General features: G+C 49.0%; 2 protein-coding genes across 2 annotated transcripts in view; one reads left to right on the top strand and one right to left on the bottom strand.

The window, feature by feature from the left end:
* The first annotated feature begins 316 nt into the window (after window positions 1-316).
* Window positions 317-8,923, top strand: CAAP1 (caspase activity and apoptosis inhibitor 1). Its single transcript, XM_061558101.1, is given in 8 exon segments — window positions 317-727; window positions 1,749-1,811; window positions 1,813-2,001; window positions 3,067-3,151; window positions 3,507-3,585; window positions 4,982-5,082; window positions 5,429-5,638; window positions 6,583-8,923. Coding segments are annotated over 8 exon segments (1,020 nt in total). The 5' UTR covers window positions 317-682; the 3' UTR covers window positions 6,831-8,923.
* Window positions 8,725-19,980, bottom strand: part of LOC133346329 (phospholipid-transporting ATPase ABCA1-like) — a 51,927-nt gene continuing 40,671 nt past the window's right edge. Inside the window, 12 exon segments of the mRNA XM_061557825.1 lie at window positions 8,725-10,325; window positions 11,398-11,758; window positions 12,754-12,846; window positions 13,173-13,276; window positions 14,080-14,214; window positions 14,717-14,858; window positions 15,421-15,527; window positions 16,318-16,380; window positions 16,462-16,582; window positions 16,992-17,121; window positions 17,606-17,729; window positions 18,688-18,835. Coding sequence (XP_061413809.1) covers window positions 10,263-10,325; window positions 11,398-11,758; window positions 12,754-12,846; window positions 13,173-13,276; window positions 14,080-14,214; window positions 14,717-14,858; window positions 15,421-15,527; window positions 16,318-16,380; window positions 16,462-16,582; window positions 16,992-17,121; window positions 17,606-17,729; window positions 18,688-18,835 — 1,591 coding nt within the window. The 3' untranslated portion in view covers window positions 8,725-10,262.

Genomic DNA, 19,980 nt, shown 5'->3' with positions numbered 1-19,980 from the left:
CCCTTCCACGTGAATACCGAAAGAACCAAGAAGATTCGTGTGCGTCTTATAATCCGGTACTTTAAGCATTCATTCATGTTCCGGGGGGGGGTGGGGGGCGTTGGGGTGAGCCTGGAACTTTGCGAGTGAACCGCGTGAGCTCGCATCTACTTGCCTCTCTCTACGTCGGAGAAGCAACGCAACGGGTTGCTGCCCTGGGGGCGGTGGACGCGCGAGAATGGTCGCGCGTAGGGCGCTCAATCCGCCCCGAGGGCAGCAAGCGCCGACTGATAGTTCATCCTCCCTGGGCCGTGTTTCAGATCGCACGCGACGGCGGCGGAGGCGGGAGCGTTTTGACTTCGTCGTGGGCGCAGATTCGAGAGGATTTTTGACGAGAAAATTTCAATTATCCGCGGGTAGAGGTTGGTTTTGTTTGTTGTTGGCTTAGATTGCGCAAATTATAGATGTGTCGTTGAACCCCCCCACCGCCCGCCCGCCACCCCGACGCAGCCAATTAGTTGAGGTTGGTGTGTCACATGAAACGTGACAATTCCTTAGAGCAGCATCGGTGTGTTGGTTACTAAACTGTTGGTTTCATCTTAGCTGCGTGAAGATCTTAAAGTTTGTCGTCGTCGTCGTGAAGTTGCGAGATTGTCGGTACTTTTGTTCTTAATTTAGTTTGTTTTTTTAAAAGCGGCGTCAAATGCCGTCCAAGGCTCCACGCAAAGCGAAGAGGCAGAAATGCGAGGTAATGTAACGTTCTATGTTTGTCTCTCTCTCTCTTACATTAGCAATCTTTGGAAGAACGTAATCAACCAGGTAGGGTGTTGACTGTTGTGTTAGCCGACTCTCTGTGTTGTATCGCATTGTATTTCTAACTTTACTAGGTTTTGTTTTCTCTCTTTCATTTGTACCTGATGATGATTGCTTGTGTTGCAATCGAAACGTCGTCTGCTATTTAATTTATTCTTTTCTCTTTCTACGTGACTTTACCGAAAGAACCAAAGAGTAATGAAACAAGTGTTGTTAAGATGTTAAAAACACCAAACCAGAAACCCTTCGCGAGGAATCCTGTCGGCAGGATGATATGTTGATACCAGCTTGAAAGGTCTCCCATATAGTATTTGCCAGTAGCAAAATATGATAATTGTTTTTTTACCCTTTTATCTGGCAACAAAACTGACACCTTTTTTACAAGGAGTCATGTTTGCATTGACCACAATACCTGCAGTCGGAATGCAAACAAAAAACATAACTCTGATAATGCATGCACTGTCCTTGAAGTTGATTGGTCAAAACATGACTCCTTGTAAAAAAGGTGTCAAGTTTTGTTGCCAGATAAAAGGGTAAAAAAACAATTATCATATTTTGCTACTGACAAATGAGGTTCCAATGGTGTAAATGCTTACCCCGAGCTCTTATACTCTGATGGTGCATTGTCTTTGAGTTGTACGCCTTTTGGCGTCATCTGGTCCAACACCATGTGAGACTAGGCTCTAAAGAAAGCTGTCTCGGGTGTGGACCAATCAATTTCAAGGACAGTGCATACATTATCAGAGTTGTGTTTTTTGTTTGCATTCCGACTGCAGGTATTGTGGTCAATGCAAACATGACTCTTGTAAAAAAAAAGGTGTCATAAGAGTGCCCTACGGTGGTGAACAGCAGAGGGAAGGGCAGCAAGATATTTTGTTGTACTGCACTTCTATGACCAGCAGTGGATTGACAAAGGGCCTCTCCCCGTGTTCGTATGCTTGTCCCATCCCTGTCAGAGTCCACAGCGATCGCCTCATCCCACAACAACCACCACAGCCGCCGCTGCATCGACCGCGAAGGACCGAGGGGGTGGACGAGGTGGACGATGAGAAGCAGGAGGAGGTGTACGTGGAGGAGGGTGGGACAGACCTCGATGTGGAGCTGCCCACGATGACGTCGCTCGTTCACGACCGGCCCCAGCTGCTGGAGCAGAGCCTCCGAGCCGTAGGGGACAAACAGACGAGGAGGATCCTCCCACCGAGACTCTCGGTGATGGAGCAGCACCAGCAGCGGCACCACCACCACCAATGACATCCGCAAGATCATTGTCATTAGCAGTATTAGCTGCACCTTTGTCATCGGTAGTAGTAGTCGAAATAATTTCAACTTTATTGGGGCGCCACGATGGGCGAGACGTTAACTACCTCACCCGGTATACAGGATGTCGTGGGTTCGATCCTGACTCGGAGAGATGGTTAATACCTCGCCTGGTCTATAGAACGTCATGGGTTCGATCCCGATCCTGAGAACCTGCTGTATATTTGGAGTGTTTTTCTCCCCCCGTGGTCTCGTGGATTTTTCTCCGGGTCCTCCGATTTTTCCCTCCACACTTATAAACACGCGTTTAGAGTGTTTGGCTGCTATACATTTCCACGTGATAAGTGACTTCGTTGGGCTATCATTTGTGACCATGTCACTTTTGAAAAAGATCAAAATAGCTCAGTGGGCCTTACTTGGTAAAATATAAAGAAATGTGTTTAACATCGTTAGTTGCAGCATGTCTTATCAGCAGGATCTTTGTTATAATAGCAGCAATGTCTGTAGTACTAACAGCATTATTTTAAATGATGGAAGGATGTATCAAATTATCGATTAATGACAATTCTTCAGCTCATGATGCTTTCATCATATCCGTTGCGTAAGAAGTCATGTTTTGTCAATTCGTGTTTTGTGATACGTAATAGATTCACATCACCCCAACAGCCACCCATGGGTGCTGCAATTTACTGCAATATTAAACGATAGATTATTCAATTCAATCAGGGGGTTGGTGTTGTAATAACAGCAGTATCACTCGCAGCAGCATGGAAAGCATCAGCAGTGGTGATAGCTTCCTGAGTGGCAGCCGCAGCAGTTGCATCAGTAGCAGAAATCATAATCATTTTATAATACTAACACCGTATCTATGGTTGGCTGGTGTTGATGACAATGATGGTGATGTTAACGATACCATTGGTAATAATGGTGATGAAAGTGATGGTGGTTTTGCAAATGCTGATTGTTATCACATTGATCTCCAGTATTGCTAATCGTGATGTTAACGGTGATGTTCAGGCCTGTACCCTGGAGGAGGTGAAGGCCCTCTGTCTGGAGCAACTGATGCTGATGTCGGACAAACAAATCCACCAAGTCCTACAAGGTAACGCTGACCTAGTCCGGCTCCATGAGTCTCGCAAAGAAATCCTTGTATGGCTCTATGAACCTCACACTTTCAAACTGAACCCTTAGGAAGGCTTAGGCTGGTTCTGTGAGCCAGCCCTGTTAAAAATGAAACTTAATTTTGCCAAATGAGATGCGTACATGATAAGGGAGCCTTATATCAACACTGCACCCTAAGAGAGTCCTTTTCTGGCTCTTTAAGGCTCCTGCATCACCCTGCATCACATGTAAGGCTCTGCTTGGCTCCTTGAACCCTAACAGAGCCTCTCTCTCTGGGTTTGTGTTCTGTAAAAAGTGTTTTAATGTTGGTACATTAACTTGTTTTTCTCTGTTAGGTGAGCCAGTTGGGTCGGATTCAGAAGAGGATAAGATGGGGGCAACCACCAAGGACGGAACAGAACAGTGTGAAAACAGGTAAGTGTGCCTCACCTAGATCAACTCGGCCTTAAATAAGTACCGAGTGTGGTGTGTATGAACATCAACACTGGGGAGACATGCGACCAGGTGTGTGATTAGCCACAGCATCCCCTTGTGCGCCGTGTCAGCTTCCATGGGTATCCTTCTCCCGCATCTCCGATTGGCACGGTTGGCTTTGTACGGTGCGAAAGAAGTTAAACGTACGTACACTCAGTTTCACACGTAGGCTTTCGCGACCAATATTATTCATAATCAATGTTTTTGGGTTTAGATCGCGTTATTTATAAATGTGTCGTAACCCTCCACCACCCGACACGGCCAATCAGTAAAAAAGTGTCACGTTGACAAAAGACAAAAAGTTCACTGCTTTAGCCCACCGGTGTGTTGAAGCGTGAAACCACAACAATTGCAATTTGAGTACGACTGTTTCGCTGGTAATTGCTCTCTGTCTCCCGTTCTTATATAGAGCAGCAGCAGGGTGACATCATTATTACGTACACTCTAACAGATGCTCGCGAACGGCACATGCCCCAGCAATATGGGTATTTGGAGGCCCGCTGCCACAACCATTTTCAGGCCACTGCCTCCCCATGCCACGTGGGCCGTGGGGATTATTTGACCACACGTTACTATGCTGTTCAGTGCGGGTTGGTCGAGATGGGGAGCCTACGCGTGTCTGTACAGAAGTGTGGTGCAACAATAGACTTTGTGCACTGTCCACAACGCTGCAGCCGATAACTGCCAATTGTGTGTGATTGTAGAGATCACCAATCCAAGCATTACCGAGGCTCAACGCTGGATATTTTATGGCTGTTTACATGTTTGAATGTAATCCGAAAAATATCCAAAATTTTGGATACCATTGGTAATAATGGTGATGGAAGTGGATATTTTTGGATAGCCTACCTGTTAAGCTGAATGTCCAAAATTGTTCTTAAAATATGAAATGCTAATGTATTCATTCATTTGTTTAAATGCCAATTACCAAATTACCAGGAATGTACCCAATCTGATCAGATCTGTCGGGTTAAGCAGAGTTGAGCCTCATTAGTGCTTGGATTGGTGACCACTACCTTAATCAGATTTCGAGTGACTTCCATTCCGCACTAATCATGTTAAATGTCTTCGTGCTAACAAAAAAAAGATGCATTACCCAATACCCCGTGACAACATTTTGGCGAGAAAATCCCAGATGTGATGTCATGAGTCACGTCATTTTCTGTTTTTGGATCGGTCTGAAATAAAAGTAAATGTCGGATCGTTGAAAACGTATGATCTTGGCCCGATTTTCAGATTTTTTAAATTCTTCCGAATATCTTGAGCACTCGCCTAATACGTGTGCATTTGCGTGTTTATTTGCGCGTGTTTATATGCATATGTGTACGTGAGCCAGGCAAAACAGCCAGTGCATGGACACCACAAGTTCAGCCTCTGTCACGTGCACCCAGCCTGGTGCTGAGCCTGACGATGAGGCCACACCGGTCGCCGCCACAGGCAAGACTCCTTCACTCCTGTATTCATTCTACACCGAGTTTAGCCGGTATACCCCACCGGGGCTCCTCCCAAGTCCACTCGGCCCAAATGTTCTCATCAGCTATTGCAATTTGTACGAGAATCAGATGGTCCGGGCATACTTCTTGGTGAGCTCTGCCTGAAATTAAACGGATGAGGTTCATGTTCGTTAGCAATGGCGTCGAGACACGTGGAGTCTGGTCTACGCTACGTTGACCTGGCCCAAAATGATTCTGGTGTGTTCATGAACGTTAACGTTGAGTTGGAGACAAGAGATGGTCTGGGAAACACTTCGGTGAATTCATTAAAAACAATACTCCTTTTGCAGATGGTGCAATATCGTGCGCGGAGAGCGATGCCTTGAGTCTGGTGGCGGCCGGATCCCTCTCTGAGGATGAGATGGAGAACGATGGGAAAAAGGATCAGGAGGGAGATGAGAGGAAGGTGGAGGAGGAGGTGGAGGGAGACCAGCGGGTAAAGGGGGCTCCCTTGTCTCCACACGGCTCCACGGGCAGCAGAGGTCTCCCCGATTCTCATGGTAACGGTCTGCTATGTTTGCATAATGCACACTTGATTTTATGATGATTAACTTATATAGTAATAGTCATTCTTAAGTTCACATCTCCCCCAGTCTCTTGGTAAGAATTAGCTGTGTTTACGTTATGCATTATCCGGGCCAACGATTCATGGATTCCCCAATATCGATTCCTTAACTTCGCAATACATCAATTGAATCGCATGTGTGAGAATAGATGTTTTTTATTGTACGTTCGGCCATAATAACTCGAACTGCACAACGTCACAAATGCGTGGCGGGTGACATTTTCCGAAATTATTTGATTTAGCGTTGTGCCTTTGCGCTGAGCCAGGCAGAAGCTTCATCATTTACAGAACGCAGCAGCAGCATCGTCCTAAAACCACTGCTCGGCTTGGTTAGCAAACAGCCTTCAACAATGCGTCTCACCGTCTCGTCTTGCGTCACAGCAACAGTTGGCATTGTCACGTAATCGCCACAAAGCTGTGCTGGCTTTGCTACACACAGAAGGCCGTGTGTGACCGGTTCTGAAGTCTTATTGAGCAGGGCCCAGTCACATTTTCTGACATGCTCATATGTAGCGCAGATGCATGTCGTGCCTAATTGGAGAGAATTACGTTTTTGGTTATTATGGACAATTTCTGTTGTAAAAAAACTGTGTCTGGTGAGTGTTAGCAGAAAATAAGCCTGCTTTTTTCTGGGTTTTTCATCTCTAGGTATGGTTACAATGTATGATATAACATGCAATGTATAAATTATATCATTTTAACGAGATCTGACAATTTATTTTGCCTTGGCGTAGACAATTATCTGCTCACTAAACATTCTAAAAGTGATTTAATGTAATCCTGCATGTATTTTGTCACGTAACTGTTTCTCTCCTCTTTCCTTACCTCTTTTCTCATGTCCCTCTCTCTCCCTCTTCCCTCCTCTCCTCTCCTCCACAGCCCCACACTCCCTCCCCGCCATTCTCCACCAGACCCTGGACGCCCTCCTCTCGGACCCACTGCCTCCCTCTCCCGCCTCGTCCTCCCCCTCCTCGTCTCCCAGGTGCTCTTCTGTCGAGGGCGTTGCAGCCGGAAAGGCCACACCTGTGCCAGGCTGTGGCCCTGCCCACGACATACTGGAACTGGAGCTCAGGGCCCGTGCGATCAAGTCGCTCATGAAGGCGAATGAGCGCAGGCTGAACTCCTAAGGACTCTGCCTCCTCCGTCGGGTTCAGAGGTCGAAGCACCTCCGATTAGTACGGTTGGCTACGTATGGTGCGAAAGAAGTTTACCGTAAAGGCGTACGGAAACTGATAGGGGTACTTCCTCTTGGCACGAGTTTCCGTGATGTTCCCCGCCCTGAGCTGTGTCCTTTCCACGATGTCATCCTAACCACCACATCCGTGTTTGGCTCTTGCTCTTCTGTCTTCAATTTTCCCAACAGATCCATCAAATTGTCATCAGTTTATGCATCATCATCATCATAGCTAATGACCAATCGAAACTCATTCCAAGGTTATTCACACGAAGATTTTCACAAGATTAAAAGAGACGTGATAACAAATTGTCAATTGCATTAACAATTAAGTTCGTAAGTATCTGGTTAATTTATGCATGGCCGTCATTTGAAGTAGTGGAATGCCTGTGAATGTCGTGGGGCTGGAACCACGTGTCACCTATGCTGAGCCCTTTTATTGCACAGCAATGAATGAGCCTTTCTGAGTTGTCATTGGGGATGCAGCTGCCATGCGGGGGCCAATCACGGTTCGGAGGCCATCGCTGGAAGTACGAGAGACGGCATTGAAGTCTCCCAAGGCACATGGCGAGGTGTTGTGGGGTTCATTGTCTGCTCTGAGAACCGGTAGAAATGGTTTTTAATGTCGTCAGGTGCTTCGTCGGTAGGTGCGTATGCCGCGGCTACAAATAGGTTACCAAGGGTGCAGCCAGTGGCCTGTTGTTTACTGGGCACCATACTTTGCTGCCCGATCAAGGGCAATGGCCACCCAGGAAAGCCAGGGAGAGCCGTCTGTTGGCCCTAACCACAGGATGGTGTAATTTCCTGTTGTGATTTCACCCGCACCGAGCCGTCGCACCGAACCGCACTCCCATGATGCTAACTCCTGCCCCCTCGAATTATTTTGAGAGGCTGTGCATAGCACTTGGTTGGCAAAAAAACAGGTGTCTGATGCTCCACGTGCTTAACCCTCAAAATGTCATATGCGCAGTTGGTGGCTTTTTGTCTTGTCCACCGTAACACACTTCTCACAGCTGGCCGGTGAAAATCCAGCCTGTGCGCTCCCTTGTCAAACCCTTGCCACGAGCAATGCGGCGTGACGGTATACTTGGTGGTGTGGCTCGTGGGGAAATTTTCGGAATTTAAATTCCCCACTGGTCCCCCCCCCCCCCCCCCGTGCTGAGAGGGACGCAGGGTAGGTAGCTGTGAGTTCTGAGGTTGGGTTCCGTTGAGCTGGCTACCCAGCAGCTCTTTCACCTCGGATGAGGAAAAGGTTGCGGAGCTGTCGGGACGAATCCACGCACCGTTGGGCCCTCGTATCGTGCGGGGCCAGCATCTGATCCCGGACCGAATATACCGCCAAGATTTTATGAATGCGTTAATTATTTATGACTACTCACGGGAACTGATGACACATTTGCGAATGACTGAGGACTCGTTGACAATTTAACACGGTGAATAGCAACTGGATAAGGATTACCCAAACTCACAATTACACTCGCTAACCATTGACGATGTACTGAAGGACAAAATTTACTCCATGTAGGCTGGCGGCTAAATTGAGATATCTTAGAAACGAATGACGAATCTCGCCTCGCTCAAACGCGCTCCCCCTGTAAAGGCGTCGCCATTCAGTCTGCGCTCGAGCGATGTTATTGCCATGACGGAATGGCACGTGATGGTGACTTGAATCCCTTTTCCAGCATCAATGAGCACGGTTGGCTACATACGGTGTGAAAGAAGTTCAACAAACATACGTAACCTGGGACATGCAGCCACGGCGAGTAGTTACAAGGATAGTTCCAAGAGAAGGCCTTGTGTGGTGTATAAATAGTGAAATTCACAGTTCATTTATTTATTGTTCATATTTTCATTGCTTTTTCTCACGTGTTTAATGTGTGGAGCCCTTAGAGGTACTGTTCCGTTTGCGTTCCACGAGTGCTCTTCACTTTTTATTAACACATGTTCACGATACAGGAGTGTTTAATACACGCGTTTCAAGTCCAATTGGATGACCGCAGCTACATGATTTAAATAAATCTGGTTTGTTGCATCCGAGTCGATGTATATTGGATTGCGTTAGTGCGTGTTGGTGGGTGGATGCATGTGTGCATGTATGAATATGTATGATTTGGGAGAACCTGGTGACCCGAGTTTGAATCCCACTCACGACCAACAGCAGCGACGATTATCTTAACCAGTCCTGGGCCTCCCCGAGGTTCATTCAGCCTTAAATGAGCACCTGGTGCAGTGTGTTAACATCGCCACAGTGGAGACAAAGGCGACGGAAGGTTTTGCTGGCTACCCACCCCCTCGTGTGCCGTGCCAGCCTTCATAGGTCCTCGTTAACAGCACTTTCCCCAACAGTCTGTTAAGGCTATCAGGGGGATGTTTGTATGAATGGCATGTGTATAAATGCGTGCATGTGTAAACTTTTATTTGTAATTTTAGGGGAGCGGTAATGTGGGAGTGATGCGTGCGCTGCACTACAAACCCGGCGACCCCAGTTCGATTCTTGCTCGCGAGCAGTGAACGTGGCCGATATTTGGACCGGTCTTGGGTCCTCCCGGAGTCGACACAGCCATGAATGAGTGCCTGGTGCGGTGTATAAAGTATCTGCACTGGGAAGACAAAGGCTGCCCGGCCTGGTGCTAGCCATCCACTCCCTTGCGTGTGCTGTGCCGGCCTTCGTGGCCGCTCGCTATCAGCACTTGCACCGACGGTCTGTTAAAAGCTAAACGTGGGGAATCTTTGCGAGTATACATGTTTGTATGTTGTATACATGTTTGTATGTTGTGTTTGCACAGCACCAGTTTCTGAAAAGTATTTGGTAATGGGCATGTAACGATTCATCTCCCCAGCGAGACAATTAGAATTGCGATGATTCGGAGCTGGAATTGGAATCAAGTTACTTTGTAATATTTTACATCCTCATTTGTATTTTAAAGCCCCCCACCCCCTCCCCCGTATTTCCTACAGTTGCATTTGCTCGATTAGGATAAATGCTACATTTTCATACAATTAGCATACATTGTAATTAATTCGTATGTGTGAATTATGCATGCGGTACTCATAGTTTACAGCTGTTCATCTAACACTGGATAAAGGTCCCCCCACCAGCACACATTGTTGGGTCATGGGAGTTCTTTAGCTATACATCACCATGCAGGTCAATGCGGGTTGGTGAAGCCGGCACGCACCAGGACCAGTTCATGACATCGCTCGCCACCAATGTCAGCCGTGGTCGTAAAATCGAACTTGGTTCGCTGGGTTCATAGTGTAGTGTGCCAACCTTCAGCGCCAACCCTCCACCCAATCGTTCCATGCCTACTCATAATAACGTCCACCCCTCCACTGGCTCTGCCAGTGCCCCTTCTCCGGCTTGGTGGAAGGTGGTGGAGTCGGATCACACCCCTGTCTCTTCATCCACTGGGTCGGTCCGCTGCTGCCTGGCAAAGCTCACAAACACCTGGGCGGGCAGAGGTGAACGATCACATTGGGAAAGTTACACGGACAGTCACTTCATACAACAGAATGTGACTGCGTCTCAAGACGCTGAACAGAACCGGTGGGGATATATTACAATTACTGTAGGCGTTTATACAGCGAGGCAGTCATTCACTTTGGCAGGCAGTCACTCGGTTAATACGCAACTTGGTAAAGCACATCGACAGTCAATTAGGCAGTCTGTTGAATGTGGTTCGCTGCCACCGGTTGCGGTTAGCTTGGGTCCATTGTATGTTCGTATATTGAACTTCTTCGCACCATACATAGCCAACCGTGCTACGGGTAGCTAGCGCCCACTGCGGTTACCTAGCACCTGTTCAAATTAGCTAGCACCTGTTGCGGTAAGCTAACACCTCTTGCGGTAAGCTAACACCTGTTGCGGTTAGCGAGGGCCCACTGCGATTAGCTCGCATCTATCCTGGCTAGCTAGCTAGTACTAATCACATATCTGCATTTCCCATAAATATGCTAAATTCCTCTTGATATGCAAATTATTTTGTCAAGGCTACCTTCCCACCTTCCAACCCAGCTTAAATATACGCTCCAAGCGTGGTGGTGTTTCATTCAGACGCTGTCTCCCCGACAGACCTGTTCTTCACCTGAGAACGGCTGCTTGCGTTGTGGCCGAAACGTCATGAGAATGATTTAATTATGTTTTATTTTTATTATTTTATTATTTCCATTCTACGTGACTTTACCGAAAGAACCAAGAAGATAGCTAGCACCTGTCGCGGTTAGCGCGTGCGTTTTGGTGGTTAGCTCGGGTATCTTGCAGTTAGATAGCGCCTGTAGAAGTGAGCTAGCGACTGTTAGCTCCAGTTGCATTAGCTAGGTGTCTTGTGGTTAGCTAGTGCTTGTTAGCTCCTCTTGCAATTGGCTAGCATCTGTTGCAATTAACTCGCTCCTGTTAGGTAGCTGCTTTTGCAACTGGCAAGCTTCTATTGCGGTTAACGAACTCCTGTCAGCTAGCTCCTCCTGCTGCAACTGGCTAGCATCGATTGCCGGTGAGCCAGTGACCTGTCACGCGTTCTGACCTGGTCCAGCGTGGTCTGCGACACGGAGAAGTCGGCGATGCCCAGCTGCTGCTGGTTCTCTGATAGCGCCGCGAAGATCGTGGAGAGAGAGGCGTACGCGGAGGCCGCAGCGGTGTCACCCGCAGAGGCGCCGTGAGTCGTGGTGGCGCCCGGCAAGTGGAAGTACATGGTGCGGTGGTGGTGCTCGCGCAACTCCGTGCGTGGGAATCGCTTGCACACGTACTCCGCCACAGCGGTAGCGGGATCAGCAGCTGTAGCAGCGGCGGTATCTGCGGCAGCAGGATCCGCGGTAGCAGCAGCAGCAGCAGCAGGAGGAGTGGCAGCAGCGAGCCGTATCACCAGAGTGTGTCCTTCGCCAAAGCTACGGTCAACGGGAGAGGAAGGGGTAGGAACAGTGAGTGTTGTCGAGTCCACCTGACATCGTGGTTCACTTAGCCTGGCACAAGCACCGCATCAGCTTCGTAGGAAATAGTGGCAACTTGTTTATTTGTGTACATGTGTGTACGTGTGTGTTCTGGGCCCGCCTTAATGGGTGCTCGCTAACAGCACTCGCCCCCAACAGACTGTTTAAAGGCTATCGCGAGTGTAGTGGATAGCGCGCTTCGCTACGAACCGAGCAGCTCGAGTTTGATTCCCGCTCATGGCCACCAACACCGGTGATGGTTATTTGAACCGGTCTTGGGCCTCCCCTCGGTCGACTCAGCTTCAAATGAGTACCTGGTGCGGAGTGGTGCTGGTCACGCACCGCACCCCCCCCCCCCCCCCCATGTGTCGTGTCAACCTTCACAGGTGCTCGCTAACAGCACTTGTCCTAATAGTCGGCTATAGGGATCTTTTTCTTCGTATGTATATAATATATTTGTGTCTGTGTGTGCATGCATGTACATGTATTTGTGTGTGCACGGGTATTTCCCGACGAACGAACAGGTTCCATTCCTGAGACACGTCGGGGACTGCCTGTATGTGCATGTACGTCCATGTACTTCTGTGTGTGTGTATGTGTATGTATGTGTATCTATGTACATGTACTTCTGTGTGTGTATGTACTTCTGTGTGTGTATGTATGTGCATGTACTTCTGTGTGTGTATGTACTTCTCTCTGTGTGTGTATGTACTTCTCTGTGTGTGTATGTACTTCTGTGTGTGTATGTACTTCTGTGTGTATGTACTTATCTGTGTGTGTATGTACTTCTGTGTGTGTATGTATGTACTTCTCTGTGTGTGTATGTACTTCTGTGTGTGTATGTACTTCTGTGTGTGTATTATGTACTTCTGTGTGTATGTACTTCTCTCTGTGTGTGTATGTACTTCTGTGTGTGTGTGTGTGTATTTACTTGTGTGGGTGTGTATGCTCACCGTGTCTTAATGTGCTGGACGCTGCCCAGGCACCTGAAAGTTCCGCTCACCATGATGGCCATGCGTGTGCACAGAGATTCGCACTCCTCCATGCTGCACACACACACACACGTGTACACACATACACACATTGGTACACTCACATAATCGTATACACATATATATACACAAAGACACAGATCCCTCGAGCAGTGTTTTTCAAATCTTTTTGGCCCGCGAACCACATTTCCACGGATCACCCAGTCCCCCCCCCCCCCCACCCATGGTGTTCACTTATCACGTGAACATTTATCGCGGCCAAACACCTTAAGCGCGTGATGTCGATTATAAAATCCACGCGACCACCACGGAGGGAGAGACAGAGAGACACCACAAACTCCAACATGCAAACCCGCTGCTGCTGCTGCCACTCGCGGTACCTGTGAGATGTGAGCACCACCGACCGGCCCGCTTGCACGATGGCCAGAATGCAGTTCCACAGGAAGCGCCGAGCCTTGGGGTCCATGCCCGTCGTGGGTTCATCCTGCACACGGTCATCAGAACCAGAATGTTTATTTCGACTGCAGGAGGAATCCGATGAGCTATGAAGCTCTTTTTCATAGATGTCCAGTGAGGGGGGGGGGGGTCGGCAAGTTACAGCAGCAAACAATACAAAATAATTATATGAGTGCAATTTAGGGAAAAAGCGCAAAGCAAGTCACTAAATATAAAAGCATAATACATTAATTCATTATCAAGCTTGGACAAAGCAGTAAAAGCAACCCCAGACCACGCCAAGATAACGCACAGGTCCTCAATAAAATGGCACATGAACACTGAACTATGGATACACAGGTAAAGACAAACGTTACCAGATGTTCATAATGGTTGGAGCAGGCTCACAATGGCCATGTCAGGATCACACACTGATCATTCACAATGGCCTTTGCTGACTTTCTGGGTTTGAGCCCTCGGTCTTGGCGTCCATCCCAGGAGTATGTCGGATTCAAAATAGCCATGTTGGGTTTGTGATGGTCGTGTCACGTCCGCGATGGCTGTCTTGGGTTCATCACCGGCCGTGTTACGTTTGTGACGGCCGTGTTGGGTTCATTCTAACCGTGTTACTTTCGTAAAAGCTGGCTCTGGCTAATACTGCTGTTCGGTTAACAATAGCCATATTCGGTTTACAGTACAGTGGCCAAACAAGGTTTGTAATGACCATGTCAAGCACTGAGCCAGCCAGCACCGCTGAGACCCTGAGTTCGAATCCTGATCCGAATCCTCGCACTCGCTGTGTCTCTCTCTCCCTGCATCCGCCTCTCTCGTGAGGTTCATAATGGCTGGTACCAGGAAGACGAGGGGAGGGTTGCCGATGAGAGCGATGGCGGTGGAGAGCTTGCGCTTGTTGCCTCCGCTGTATGAGCCGGCGGAACGATCGGCGATGTAGATGAGGCCCAGCGTGGACACCGCCCAGTCAACCACCTACAGCGCCGCACAACAAAGACAAAGATCCCTCGTGTGTGTGGCCTTCACAGACTGGTGGGGCAAGTGCTGTTAGCGAGCAGCACCTATGAAGGCTGGCACGGTACACGAGGGGGTGGGTGGCCAGCACCATGCCCGACCGCCTTTGTCTCCCCAGTGGCGCTGATTACACACTCCACCAGGTACTCATTTGAGGATGAGTCGACCTATGGGAGGTTCGAATTGTTGCCACACATGTTGATGATGAGCGTAAGGATGATGGCAATGATGAGTGTTAGGACGATGGAGGTTGTAATGAGAGTAAGGACAATAGTGGTGGTGGTGGTGATAATGAGGATAAGGACAATGGTGATGATAAGGATGATGGTGTTGATGGTGAGGATGATGGCGATGATGGTGAGAGGAAGGGCAATGCTGTTGATGGTGAGGGCAATGCTGTTGAGGGTGAGGACGGTGGTGATGATGAAGATGACGCTAAGGACAATGGTGGCAGCGTGCTCACCCTCTCGAGGTCGTCCTCCCTCACCCCGCGCAAGCGAGCGTACAGCTGGAGGTGCTCCCGGCCCGTGAGCAGCTCATCGGTCCCGTCGAACTGGGGGCAGTAGCCCAGGTGGCTCTGAACCGAGCTCAGCTGAGACAGAATGCTGCACCAAGCACAAAGACGAAGACCCCCCCCCCCCCGTATTGCCTTTAACGGACTGTTGGGGCGAGTGCTGTTAGCGAGCACCTATCAAGGCCACCACGGCGCACGAGGGGGGGGGGGGGGTGGTAGCCAACACTGTACCGGCCGCCTGTATTTCTCCAGTGTGGATGTTTACACACTGCACCAGGTACTCATTTAAGGTTGAGTGGAACTCGAGGAGGCCCAGGTCCGGTTCAGATGGTGTTGGCCGTGAGCGGGATTCGAACTCGGGTCACTGGGTCCGTAGCGCAGCACGCTAACTGCTGCGCCACCACTCCCCATTCATATATTCATACACACATACATGCATTAAACATGGACACATGCGTTCACCCACAAATACATATACAGTATGTACACACACAATCCCATATACACTTAGATGCAGCAAACCAGATTTATTTAATTCACGTGATTGAGGGCTTCGTAGCGCAGCGCGCAAACCACGGCGCCGCTGCCCCCATTCACGCACACACGCGCACTTCGAACTGTTCTGCCTCTAGGTGGGCTCAGACTGAACTCACCTGTAGCCCTCGAGGCGTGCGTCCCCGGCCGTCGCGTGCGTGTCGCCTGTCAGCATGCGGAACGCGCTCGTCTTGCCGGCACCGTTCACGCCCAGCAGCCCAAAGCACTGGGCAGCCCAACAAACGCAACCCCATTATCTGCCAACCCTTTTATCCACCAAGCCCCGTTATCCGCCAACCCCGTTATCCGCAAATCGGAAACTCGTAAACCACGAACCCAATTATGCACAAATTGCAAAACCATTATCCACGTATCTGATTATTCGCGAATCGCAAACCCATTATCAGAAAACCGCGTTATCCGTAAATTGCGAACCCATTATTCACAAATCCAATTATCCGCAAACCAGAAACTCATTATTTGCACATATTATCTGCACATATAATGATTTGCAATCTGAATATGATTTTCTGCTAATATTATTGTCGCCGACTCGTGTGCAATTCTAATTTTCTGAAAATTCCTTTCTCATAATTCCAGTCATCTGCATATCCCATTATTCACAAATACAATAATCTACAATCCAATAATGAGCAAACCAATGAACCACAACTCTCATGTAAGTGGGTGTGTGTAAAAACGAGTGTGTGTAAGGGACGGTGTATAACGGTATGTGTATACGTTTGTAGGGTGTGTGCGTAGACTGAGTGTGTAAGTGTGAAGGGTGAGTGTGTAGGGTGAGTGTGTAGGGTGTGTATGGTGTGTGTGTAAGTGTGTAGGGTGTGTGTGTAGGGTGAGTGTGTAAGTGTGTAGCGTGTGTGTGTAGGGTGAGTGTGTAAGTGTGAATGGTGTGTGTGTAGGGTGAGTGTGTAAGTGTGTAGCGTGTGTGTGTAGGGTGAGTGTGTAAGTGTGAATGGTGTGTGTGTAGGGTGTGTCGGGTGAATGTGTAAGTTCACCTCTCCTGGTCGCACCCCAATGCACATCCTGTCCACAGCTGGAGCACCTTTCTTCTTATAAACCTAAAACAAAACCAACATCAACACCGTGGTGATGGTGGTGGTGATGGTGATGCTGCTGTCTGATGGTGGTGGTGATGTCACCTTTGTGAGTTCGTTGATGGTGAGGATGTCTGTTGATGTGTCTCCCTCCATCACACGTTTCCTCTCCGCAGCAACATCAACATCCTCGTCCGTGATGGGAGGCAGATTCAGCTCCATCGACCTGAATAACATCACAGTCATCAACATCACCATTATCAACATCAACAACATCACTGATACTAACGATATACGATCATTGCAGTCACCACGATCAACAACATCACCACCATCATCAATACTACCACCACCATCATCACCACTACCATTACCACCATCAACAATATCATCGCTCACCATCATCACCACTACCATCATTTCCAGCAGGACATTTCCTGTATGTAACCTATTGTGATCGCCCCCACAAAGCTGCATCCTCTTATTCAATGCCACCTCCTTTGTTTAACCATCGACGACTAAGCGAGTTACCAGGGTATGGGGTGAGGGGCATGGAGGGGGGGGGGGGTGAACAGATGGGGCGTGTACCGGGCAACCCCTAGGAGCGCTCAGACGTAACACGGCGGCTATGTTACCGTGGGCGGATGAAGAAGTTCTTCTGGATGAGCAGCGTGAGGACGATGAAGACGCTGCCCTCGATGAACATCGCGACCAGATTCTTGCCGACCATGTCCCACGACAGCGGCTCCCTGAAGCGGCTCTCACCTGAGTGGAGACACGGGGAGAAAATGTGAGACATGGGGAGACACGCGGAGAGGGGGGAGACACAGGGAGACAGGGAGATGGGTGAGACACGTGACGACACGTAGAGACATGGGGAGACACAGAGAGATGTGAGAGAAACAAGGGGACATAAGGAGAGATAGAGACACGGGGAGACACGGGGTGACACGGGGAGATGCAGGGAGACACAGGGAGACGAAGAGATGCAGGGAGAAACAGGAGAAATGGGAGACGTGGAGAGATACAGAGATTGGGGTAGACATGAAGGAGACCCAGTGAGATAGGAGAGAAACAGCATGAGACAATGTATGTGCATGATATCGGCCTGCAAGTGTGTACATCATTGTATGTCTATGTGTGTATATCTATGTGTCTTGTATGTATGTCTGTGTGCAGACTTATGCATATGTCTGTGTATGTCTGAGCGTGTATTTTAGTATAATTGTGTCTGTCTCTGCGTCTCTACCAAAGCGCTCGGACGCGTCTGCCAGTGCCTGGTTGGTCGCCATGTCTATGAGTCCTCGTCCCAGGCAGAAGTGCGGGAAGATGAGGAGCACCGACTTGAGGATGTCATTGATGCGGGTCAGAGTCTGCGGAGACACGGAGAAACACGGACAGACACGGAGGGAGATGTTTAGAAACGCGGAGAGACACAGTGAGCGAGACACAGGGGAGGAGACAAGGGGCAGAGGTGAGAAGATACAAGGGAGACGTGGAGAGAGACGTGGGGACACGGGCACAATATTGGGGAGTGACGAGAGATGTAGGGGAAATGCCAATGAGACACGGAAAGTCACGGAGAGTGGGAGACGTGCATACCTGCTGGGGAGACACGGGAGGCACGTAGACACTCACGAGAAGACACGGTGAGACAGCGAGGCACATGGAGAAACAAGTTGGGACATAAGGGAGACACTGGGAGATGGTCAAATCAATATTTTTAATGCTCAGAGTTGAAATTTAACCAAATTAAGCATGAAACAAATATGATAAGATGGTTACCGTGTGGGCAATCTCGCTAGACTCGAGCACCTAGTTTTATTCACAGATGGGCTGCATTTCCAACCAACCTGGTACCAGCTCAGCTCTCCAACCTCTGAACCTCTCTGCCACTCCGGCAATAGAATCTTAGACGTCCACCGCCCCCATTGGCATTTATATTCAGCGCCAGTCTCGTCTCAAGAGGTGCCAGGTCAGCGCCTCTGAGCCACCCAACCTCCTCTGGGAGGAGAGTTGAAGGAAAGAGGCTTAACATGCAGCAGTGATTGCTGCCTGTGTGATTAGAGAATGGCAGTTGACTCACATAATACAGACGTGACGTGGTCACTTCCCCCTGGGTCCCTCATGGTTCTTCATGTGAGTTGAGAGTAGCGGCAGCTATGTATCTGCGTCTCAGTTGTGAACCCAGCTGCTGCTACCGCCTTCAGAAGACAGCGAGAGTGAATGCCACTCGTTCGCGTGGAGGAGGAGAGCGAGAGGAGGGGAGCGAGAGGACGGCGACAATGACGCCGTATCGGAGAGGAGGAAGTCGGCTCGTCCCCCTCTCACCTCGTCGCCGTTGAAGAGCTCCAGGATGTATGTGGCCATGCTGCCGTTGATGCCGATGAACATGTTGACGCACGTCAGCACCACGTACGCCGTGCTGGGCACCGTGAACACGAAGGAGGCCGGGTACATGAGCGGCGTGATCGACCACCTGGGAACACACCTTTGATTAGCACGTTTAGCTACGTGCGTTGTGTGAAAGCAGGTCAACATGCATACGTGCATACGTGCATACGTATAGTATCAGCAGCAGTTGCTGCTACGTCCGGCAGTCGCGCACGTGTGACAGTACGGGAGTGGGGCCTGTGACGGGTGCAGTGGTTCATCGACTCTACTCAAGAAAATTAAATTGTATTCTTACGCCTCAAACCACTCATCTATACCATTCTTTTGTTTTAATTCTTACTCAGAAAATGTCTTTCTCTGAGGGTCCTCCTGCCTTGGTTGGGTCTTTAACAAAGACGGTCGCCGCTCGTGCGCTTTCCGATGTGCTTCTGCAGCCGTCTGGAATGCTCTTCCATCCCATTTTAAGAAGCCACTGGAGCTATGCACTTTTAAATCAAGATTGAAATCCCGTTATTTTAGAACTCCTTTCTGTGTTTAGTTTGTTGTCCTTCCCACCGCACCTCCGATTAGCACGACTGGCTACGTACATACAGCAGCAGCAGCTGCTATGTCTGCACTCACCCGACAGTCGCACACGCGTGACGGTGCGGGAGTCGGGCGTGCGACGGCCATCGTGGTTCGTCAAGTCGAGAAGCATTGGATCAGCATTCTCGTTGTGCCTCCTTGTCAGTGCCCAGTATTTATTTAAATATCGATCGTTCTCGCGTATTTGGTGCTGTCACTGTGAAAGTCACGCATAAAAGCATTGGCTAAATAAATAATCGGAATCGGAATATTTATTTACACTGGAGAAATCTATGAGCTAGATGTCCTGTCGGGGGGGTGAGAATGTTACAACAAACAATAAAAACACGATAAAAGTGCAAAGTATAGGAATAGTAAGCAAATCACAAAAAAATACAAATAAAACTAAACAATATTTTCTTGGTTCTTTCGGTAAAGTCACGTAGAAGGGAAGTAATAAAATAATAACAATAAAATAATTCTCACGACGTTTCGGCCACAACGCAAGCAGCCGTCCTCAGGTGAAGACCAGGTCTGTCGGGGAGACGGCTGCTTGCGGGGAGACGGCTGCTTGCGTTCTGGCCGAAACGTCGTGAGAATTATTTTATTGTTATTATTTTATTACTTCCCTTCTACGTGACTTTACCGAAAGAACCAAGAAGATGA

The sequence above is a fragment of the Lethenteron reissneri genome, chromosome 24, assembly GCF_015708825.2.
Source record: "Lethenteron reissneri isolate LAM-NWPU_2019-01 chromosome 24, ASM1570882v1, whole genome shotgun sequence".
In the NCBI taxonomy this organism is placed as follows: domain Eukaryota; kingdom Metazoa; phylum Chordata; class Hyperoartia; order Petromyzontiformes; family Petromyzontidae; genus Lethenteron; species Lethenteron reissneri.
This window is presented reverse-complemented; position numbering and strand designations above follow the sequence as displayed.